Source organism: Tupaia chinensis, unplaced genomic scaffold (genome assembly GCF_000334495.1).
Source record: "Tupaia chinensis unplaced genomic scaffold, TupChi_1.0 Scaffold000532_1, whole genome shotgun sequence".
NCBI lineage: Eukaryota > Metazoa > Chordata > Mammalia > Scandentia > Tupaiidae > Tupaia > Tupaia belangeri.
Genome location: NW_006160045.1, coordinates 7,214,530 through 7,223,212, shown reverse-complemented (window position 1 = coordinate 7,223,212; position 8,683 = coordinate 7,214,530). Strand labels below are relative to the sequence as shown.

Genomic DNA, 8,683 nt, shown 5'->3' with positions numbered 1-8,683 from the left:
CCATCCACTGGGATGGCCCCTCTTCATCCACAAGACTCTCCATTCTGGGAAGAGGCACTAGCCCCACCCACAGGCCCCTGAGTCGTGGGGACATGGGGCACTGTGTATGTCCTTGGAAGGGCTGGGGGACAGAATATTTAGCGAGGGTATTTTTAGTATCCGTGCTGAAACACTGGGAGACGTAGCTGGGATTTCTCTGGAGTGGGGAGCCAGCCTGCACTGGGCAGCATGCCCACTGGCCACAGCTGGCCGCTGACCACCCCACCTCATCCAAGCAGGCTCCGGGGTTACAGCTGTTATCCTTTGTCAGGGACAGTGGTGACCCTGGGCTGAGGTCAAGGGGCCCGGGTGCCTTAGGTTCTGAGAGGAGGACCTTGGGCTTAGTCAGGCTGAGATGGCACTCCAGCATCCTGCCCTGGCCCTGGCCCTGTGGCCTGGAGGACCCTGGCCGGCTTTCTGCAGCTCTGTCCCTGAGAACCTCTTCTGAGGTGGGGCAAGCCCTGTCCCAGGCCCATCTGCCATTCTCACAGCCATGGCGGAGCAGGGGGCAGGCCTGCAGCCTGCAGGGACTGGCACTGTCCCCAGACCCCAGGAACGCCAGAGTCCGCCAGGCCTGGTCTGTGCAGTGTTAGGGGAGAAACCCTCTTGGGGCCTGGGGCAGTGGCCTTCCCCTCAGTTCCCTCTCTTGCCTCTCTCCCCAGGGACCCTGAGGGCTGCTCTTGCCTCAGACTAGGCTGCAGCACAGGGCCAACAGGTGCTCCAGGGACCCTTTTGGGCCCAGCTGCCCTGCGCCGCCCTTGCATGGGCCCCAGTGCAGCCTCCTGGGGCAGCTCAGCCTCTTCCCCTCCTGGACCCTGCCCTACCTTCTGGAACCCAAAAGGAAACCCAGTTCCTTTCCCACATACGTGCCTCCAGGTGTTGGCATGTCCCTGCACACGCCGTCTCCGGGCTTCTCTTCTCCAGAGCCTCAGTGCTCACGTGCCTGGTGCAGCCCGCTCGCCCTGGTTGGCAGAGACTGGGCAGGACATGGCCCTGGGCAGAGGGCAGCGGCATGACCATTGCTCCTGCTCTGTGCTGGGGATGCGGCTCAATTCCACTCCAGCACCGTGCTAGGCCCATAGGGATGTACCCAGAGACCAGTGCCGGCAGAGTGGGAAGGAGGAGGCTGTGCTGTAGCCCTGGGGGCTTCAGATCTAACTGGAGTCCCACGACGGAGGGTGCTGAGGAGGCAGAGAGGCCTGGCGCCCTGACTCCTGCCCAGGCTTCTCCCCACCCCTGGACAAGAGCAGACTCAGTAATTGGGCAGGGCTAAGCTGATGGCAGAGGCTGGCCTGCTCCCCTGACCACACCACTGTAGCTCTCCGAGTCATTGCCCTGCACCTGACCGCCCCCTAGTGGCCTACACCCTTAGGATTACCCCGTGTTGCCTGTGGTCTGCTGGGCTGCTGCAGGCAAAAGGCAGAACAGGCAGCAGCCGCCTGAGGCTGTCCTCAACCCTGCACTTTCTCCCCTCGAGGCTGGAACTGTCCCTGCAGCCAGCACGCTGAGTCCGGGCACAGGGACCTTCTCCCAGCATACCAGGCCAGGGAGCTCAGGCGAGGACTTGGCAGTCCCAGTGTTGCCCACTGGCCTTCCAGGTCTCTCCTTCCTGGTCCTGCCCCATTCCAGTTGTTCATGCCCCTTCGCAGAACCTCCAGTCCCAGAGTCTGATATGGAGAGAGCGACCCTGTATATTTGATGTACATGTGTGTGCATGCACACGAGCATCAGGAGGGGCCGGGTAGGGCCTGGGGAGCCCTGGGGAGCCCTGGTGGCCTCGGCATTGGTAGGTGGGTATGGAACATGGAGTTAAAAGTGCACAGCAGCCTGGGAGAACCAGGGGAAGCAGACGTTGCCCGAGCCCTCTCCGCATCAGGCTCTGCGGGATTTCTCCCGCCACATTCCCAGGCCCTCCTGGGGGTCAGTGGTGATGCCCTCCTGCCCACAGGGAAGAAGGCCGTGTTGGATTCCAGCCCCTTCCTGTCGGAGGCGAACGCGGAGCGCATCGTGAGCACGCTGTGCAAGGTGCGCGGGGCAGCGCTCAAGCTGGGCCAGATGCTGAGCATCCAGGGTGAGTGTGGCCGGCACCAGCCTGTGCCCGGGCCTGGACTGCTGGGGGAGGGCGGCCGGGCAGCGGTGGTGGGCACCGCGCTTTGGCCCAGGGTAAGCTTGGTGTGAGGCAGAGGGCCAAAGGGAGTTTGTGGGGACAGACTGCTTTTGCCGGAGCTCATCCGGGGAGCCAGGCCTGCATGAGGGTGTTTAAACGGGAGCTCACAGTGGGTTTTTCTTGCTGCTTTGTGGGTGTTTTGAAAGAAACACCTTATCCTGGCCCCCCAGCAGTCAGCCAGAGCCCAGCCGCAGGTCACCTACTCTGTTGGTGGGGGAGCTCCCAGGCCGACCATGCTGTGGTGTTGGGAACATGGGCTATGTGATTCCAAGGAGGAAAGTTGGGGAGGCTCAGTGTGGACCTGGAAGTAGAGCTGGCAGTGGGGGAGCCTCAGGCCTTACATGGTGCCCTGCAAGGAGGAGCAGACGGGAGCAGGCCCTGGTGGGAGCTGTGGAGGCAAAGTCCACCCTCCACCCTCACAAGCGGTCAGGTGCCTTGATGAAGGCGGTGGCTGTGGAGAGGACCTTGGGAGGCTGCCTGCGGTCCTGCAGCGTCGAGTGACTTTCTGGAAGGCCGGTGGGCAGTAGCCATTGTAGTCTGATCTTCTGACATCCTCCAGAATTCCATGGCTATGACGTATCCTAGGGCTTGGCTCCAGGTGGGCTCAGAGCTCTGCCCCAGGAGCCTCAGCATATAGCCAGCAAATCAATGGAGACTGGAGGCAGCAGATCCTGCGGGGCTGGTCCCCTGGGGGGCCTGCCTGTGGCTACGGGACCCTGTAAGCCACGCTGTTTCAAAAACAGTGGAAAACTCTAACCACACAGGGAAGAGCTCATGAGAGAATAACACCTGCAGAAAAGCCGGACCAGTCTCCGTGCAGCGTATGAAAAACGCATTGAAAGGAAAAAAATAGTAACCCTCTGAAGGTTATCTGATTATGGGTGATGTTAATGTCTTTATTTTTTTCTTTCTTTTTAAGAATTATTTTATTTAACTTTATTTATTTTTAAACTTTGACCAGAGGAGGACAGAGAAAGAGAGGGAAAATGAGAAAGCAAGCCGCCAGGTTCGGGACTCCAACTATGGTTGACCATGTGGGAGTCCAGCACCCTTAAGCACCACGCCACCTGCCAGCCCCTTAATGTCTTTATTTTTTAAAAAACATTTTATTTGAGAGATTTTTGTCTTAGGGCATGTGCACTCACTGGAGAGAGAGAGACAGAGATAGAGACAAAGGGAAAGTGAGAAATCGCCGCCTGGGGGCATGGCCATGCTGCAATCCCTTCTCCATTCTCCTCCTGGGATGTTGGGCACACATGCACTCGAACCAAGGTGTGATTTTGAAGCCACCAGGTCCAGGACTTGAACCATGCTCTGCCATGTGGGAGTCCAGTGACCTAACTGCTAAAGCCATCTGCTAATCCCTAAAAATTTCCTTTATAATCATAAAGTACTGTACGATAGGTCTTCAAAAAAAGAACACATGAAAATGTGTTTATGAAAAAAATAGGCATGGATTTCCACAGTTTCTTGCATCAAAGTAAACTTATACTTGAATTCCACAATTTCTTTTTTTTTTTTTTAGGTTTTTGCCTTAGGGCATGTGTGCTTGCCAGAGAGAGAGAGACAGAGACAGTGAGAGGGAAAGTGAGAAGCTGCAGTCCCTTCTCCTCCATTCTCTCGAGCTCTTGGGCACACACATGTGCCTGGCATGAGTTTTGAGGACTGGGTCTGGGAGGACTGGGTCTGGGACATCCATTGTAATTGGCCACATGGGAGTCCGGCAGCGTACCGCTACGCCATCTGCTGGCCCCACCCACGAATTTTCTTACCCTTACATACATTGTGCCTAAAAAGCTTGCCCCGTCAGGGCTCCCGGCTGTGCCATGGGGCCCAGGCTGGCCACGCACCACGGTCAGGACGTCCTGTGGGCCCCTGCCGTGGAGTCTGGCGTGCACTCGGCTCTGGTTTTGGCTGCTGAGCCCGATGCCCCAGGAGAGTGCACGCCCCAGGTCAGTGTGACCCAGCGTCCTCTCCAGAGCCCTCTGTCCATGGCGTCAGGAGCCTGTGCGGCCCGAGGGAAAGGTGCTCCTGGGTGCACAGAGGGAAGGAGGTCAGCTGCCTTCTCCACCCCTTGGATTCCAGCTTGGGGACAGGGAATGACGTCTCAGCCCTCCCAGGGCGGATGGTGTCCGGTTGGCCGCTGTCGCTGTGTTTCTGACTTCTCTCGTGCCCCCCAGATGATGCCTTCATCAACCCCCACCTGGCCAAGATCTTCGAGCGGGTGAGGCAGAGCGCCGACTTCATGCCGCTGAAACAGATGACGGTGAGAGGTGGTGGGTCCAGGGCCCCTGGCCAGCGGGGAGCTGAGGTGTGGGGGGTGCTGTGAGTGCCCAGGCAGCCAGGCTGTGCTCACCGCCTCTCTGGGCCTCTCCCTCCAGAAAACCCTCAACAACGACCTGGGCCCCGACTGGCGGGACAAGCTGGAGTACTTTGAGGAGCGGCCCTTCGCGGCTGCCTCCATCGGGCAGGTGCATCTGGCCCGCATGAAGGGCGGCCGCGAGGTGGCCATGAAGATCCAGGTAGGGCCCGGCCCGCGCCTCACTGGTCTGCGGGACTGCAGAGGGCAGGGCCTGGGCCCCACACCCTTCTCTCTGGGCATCTCTGTCCAGGGCAGGGCCGTGTCTCATTTGTCTTTCTGTCCCCAGCACGTTGTCATCACTGGATGCTCTAGAAGTATTTGCTAAATGAGTGACTTGCTGGGGGGTGGAACAGCTTCCCAGCAAGCCTGGTGTGGGACAGGCGGGGACAGGGGGCAAGTGATGGTTTGCTTTGGGGGCCTGAGCTGGAGGGAGCGGCACTGAGTGGGGCGCGGTTTCTGGGATGAGGGCCGAAGCTGAACGAGGGTGTGATGGGGCCCAGGGGTCACGGCAGTATCACTGGTCCTTGGCGCCGGTTTGCCCAAGGGCAGGGACAGCTGGGACACCGCCGAGCAGCACACAGGTGATGGGGACGGCGGGCCCCAGCTGCCTGGTAACCCTGGCTCCCCTGCAGTACCCGGGCGTGGCGCAGAGCATCAACAGTGACGTCAACAACCTCATGGCCGTGCTGAACATGAGCAACATGCTCCCAGAAGGTCTGCACTGGCCGCTGGGCGGGGCAGGGAGGGCCCGGGGCCTGGGGGCCTCTGACCATGGGCTGCCTGCCTCACCCTCCTGGCCCAGGCCTATTCCCGGAGCACCTGGTGGACGTGCTGCGGCGGGAGCTGGCCCTCGAGTGCGACTACCAGCGGGAGGCCGCCTGTGCCAGGAAGTTCCGGTGCGCCTCCTCACTGGGCCCCTTGCCTGCTGCCTTCCCACGCCCCTGGGAGGTCTGACGGGTGGCTCGGAGGGGTCCTGCTGGGGGCTGCCCCCAGGAGGACTGTGGCCAGGTGTGCCCTCCCCCCACCAGGGAGCTGCTGAAGGACCACCCCTTCTTCTACGTGCCCGAGATCGTGGACGAGCTCTGCAGCCCCCACGTGCTGACCACGGAGCTGGTGTCTGGCTTCCCCCTGGACCAGGCTGAAGGGCTGAGCCAGGAGGTTCGGAACGAGGTGCGTTTGAGTGAGAGGGGGTGTGCCATGCACCTGCAGTGACCCTGTGGAGGGAGCCCGTGCTACGTCAGGGCAGCGAGTGCCTGGGCAGAGGCTGGGGCAGGGGACTTTCAGCTCCTGACTCCTGGGTCACCAGGCAGCCTGCCTGACACAGGCCCCTGCTGTCCCCAGATCTGCTACAACATCCTGGTTCTGTGCCTGAGGGAGCTGTTCGAGTTCCACTTCATGCAGACAGACCCCAACTGGTCCAACTTCTTTTATGACCCTCAGCAGCACAAGGTGAGCCCCTGGGTGGGGGCACCTGTGGCTAGACCTGAGGGCTTCTCCGGAGCAGGGTGCATGAGCCCCTGGGAACATCTCCCTGGGAACATAAAGTAAGGGGTTCTGAGACCTGGGGGTCTGAACTTGACCCAGAAGAGCTCATTCCCCTCCGCTGCTCCCCCTCACCCCCAGCACAGACCCAGCACAGGCCACTAGGCAAACCTTCCCTGTGTCTCCCATCCCCAGGTGGCCCTTCTGGACTTTGGGGCAACGCGGGAATATGACCGATCCTTCACTGACCTCTACATTCAGGTAGGGTCGGGAGAGGGCCCTTGGCCTTGGTCCACCTTTGTGTGAAGTTGGGACAGGATGCCGGGGGGCCCTATGGGAGAATTACTGCACTCCAGCCCTGTGTCCGCCATCTGCACGGTCCGATGAAGGCTGTATGCCCCCCAGCTCTGGTGCCAGGGGGCAGGCCATGCCCTTGCAGGCTCCCAGCCCTGGCTGTGGCCCCAGGCAGGGCCTGGTGAGGGACAGCACTGGGCAGGTGGCATGTGGCTCCCCTGCTGCCCCACGGGTACCCTCCTGTCTTCTGCCCAGATCATCAGGGCCGCTGCTGACAGGGACAGGGAGGCCGTGCGGCAGAAATCCATCGAGATGAAGTTCCTCACTGGCTATGAGGTCAAGGTGAGTGGTGTGGCCGGGGCCCATGGGACCGCTCTGGGCTGGCGAGAGCGTGCTTGGACTTCTTTGCCTCTTAAATTGTAAGTGGAGCCTCGGGATATAATGGATAGAAGCACTGGGGATAGTCACCCTTGAGGGGTCTTGAGGACAGTCTGAAGACCTGGCTGGACCCCAGCGCCTCTGAGCGTGAGACTCTCAGAGGGCGGCTTGGGTACTCACTGACTGGTCATGACCTGTGCTCTCACTGCCCACCTGAGCTGAGGCCATGGACGTACTGCAGCTTGAGGGGAGAGCCCAGCCCAGCCCTGGCCCTAAAGGCCTCACTGGGGAGAAGGGGAAGAGAGTTGGAAGGAATCTTGGTGGCCCTTTAAGAAAAGGAGAATGGTTTGTGATCCTCAGAAGGCAGCACTTTCTTCAACTGTTGGGGGAAGAGGTTAGAGCGCCGGGTTGGGTTGCGAGCCCACAGCCAGTGTGTGCCGGCACCTGGGAGCCTCACCCGTCTCATCTGTAATGGAGCTCTCAGTACACAGAACCCCACTTCTGCTCTTCCTTTCTGTCCACTCTCTCTGTGAGGCCTGACTTGACAAGTCTGGCCCCCACTCCAGCCTCCAAGTAACTGCCTTAGGCAGTCTAGCGGCCATGCCTCTCTATGTCTCCTGGTGTCAGTTACTTGGTCCTCCATTAGCACCGACAGACAGAGGTCTGCATCCAGCACATGACCACTGGCTAGGCCGACTCTGGCCCATGGACTGTTGTTTTTGCCCTGAATAGTGTTTTGTGAAAACTTGGGGTGCCTTAAGGCAGGGCACTCTTACTGCATGAGCCCGTGAGCCCCGCTGCTCTGAGAGCTTCATGCTTCCCAGGCTCTGTGGTTTTGAGTTTTGCCTGTTGTCACTGATGCGTATTTAAAACCACTCACTCACCTGCCCAGCATGCTTCAGGCCCCAGGCAGAGCTTCCTGTGAGAACTGCCTGCTGAAGGCATTGCAGTAAGGGCCACGGGGCTGGGTGGCCGCTCTCAAATCCCGTCACCTTCACCTTTCCTCTCCTCCATCCAGGCCATGGAAGATGCCCACCTGGATGCCATTCTCATCCTGGGGGAGGCCTTTGCCTCGGACGAGCCCTTTGATTTTGGTACCCAGAGCACCACTGAGAAGATCCACAACCTGATTCCCATCATGCTGAAGCACCGTCTCATCCCCCCACCCGAGGAGACCTACTCCCTACACAGGAAGATGGGGGGCTCCTTCCTCATTTGCTCCAAGCTGAAGGCCCGCTTCCCCTGTAAAGCCATGTTCGAGGAGGCCTATAGCAACTACTGCAAGAGGCAGGCTGAGCCGCAGTAGCCACTGGGCCTGCAGTCCTGCCCAAGCTGGTCCGAGGGGACGCCGTCCCTCACGTGGGCCACAGACTAGTAGGAGTGGTGGTGTCGATGCTCTGCTCCAGCTCCTCTGCCCACCAGGAAAGGGTGGCTTGTTCTGCTGGGGAGAGGGAGGCTGCCTGGAGCCCCCATGGCCAGCACGTGATAGTTTTATCCCTAATGGTGTAGAGACGTGTGGGAATGAAAATGAATCCCCAGGACTCTGTCAAAATCTGCCTGTTTATTCAGCTTCTGAGTAACTCTAGATAAAGAGAAAAAGGCGATTTTATTTTCTTTTTCCTAACGTGTATGTTAAACAGAATTGAGAGTGCTTATTGAAACTCTGCCACCAAAACCAAAGAACAAGAGCAGAGAAGCCTCTTTGGATTTTACTGATCATGTCGCATGAGGTTTGTGTGTGTTTCCAGAATGAAATCTGTGTTCTGCCTCTTCCCGTCCAGCCCGCTCTGGAGCTGGACAGTGCCAAGGACTCCTGACCACAGGAGGCCCAGCCACTCTGGCTGCTGCTTCCACTTTCCTGACAACTGAATGTTTCCAGAGAACTGCTGCCTCACTGGGAGGGAAGGGAAGGCGGCAGGCAGCCCTCTCCTGCTGCGGACGGTGCGGTGTGCAGAGGGGGA

General features: G+C 59.4%; 1 protein-coding gene across 1 annotated transcript in view; it reads left to right on the top strand.

Moving 5' to 3' along the window:
• Positions 1 to 8,211, top strand: part of COQ8A (coenzyme Q8A) — a 64,478-nt gene extending 56,267 nt beyond the window's left edge. The window contains exons 6-15 of the mRNA XM_006157246.3: positions 1,988 to 2,110; positions 4,387 to 4,472; positions 4,588 to 4,728; positions 5,201 to 5,282; positions 5,371 to 5,464; positions 5,597 to 5,738; positions 5,910 to 6,017; positions 6,246 to 6,311; positions 6,600 to 6,686; positions 7,741 to 8,211. Of these exons, the coding sequence (XP_006157308.1) occupies positions 1,988 to 2,110; positions 4,387 to 4,472; positions 4,588 to 4,728; positions 5,201 to 5,282; positions 5,371 to 5,464; positions 5,597 to 5,738; positions 5,910 to 6,017; positions 6,246 to 6,311; positions 6,600 to 6,686; positions 7,741 to 8,028 (1,217 nt within the window). The 3' untranslated portion in view covers positions 8,029 to 8,211. The remainder of the gene's footprint in view (positions 1 to 1,987; positions 2,111 to 4,386; positions 4,473 to 4,587; positions 4,729 to 5,200; positions 5,283 to 5,370; positions 5,465 to 5,596; positions 5,739 to 5,909; positions 6,018 to 6,245; positions 6,312 to 6,599; positions 6,687 to 7,740) is intronic.
• Positions 8,212 to 8,683: the final 472 nt, after the last annotated feature.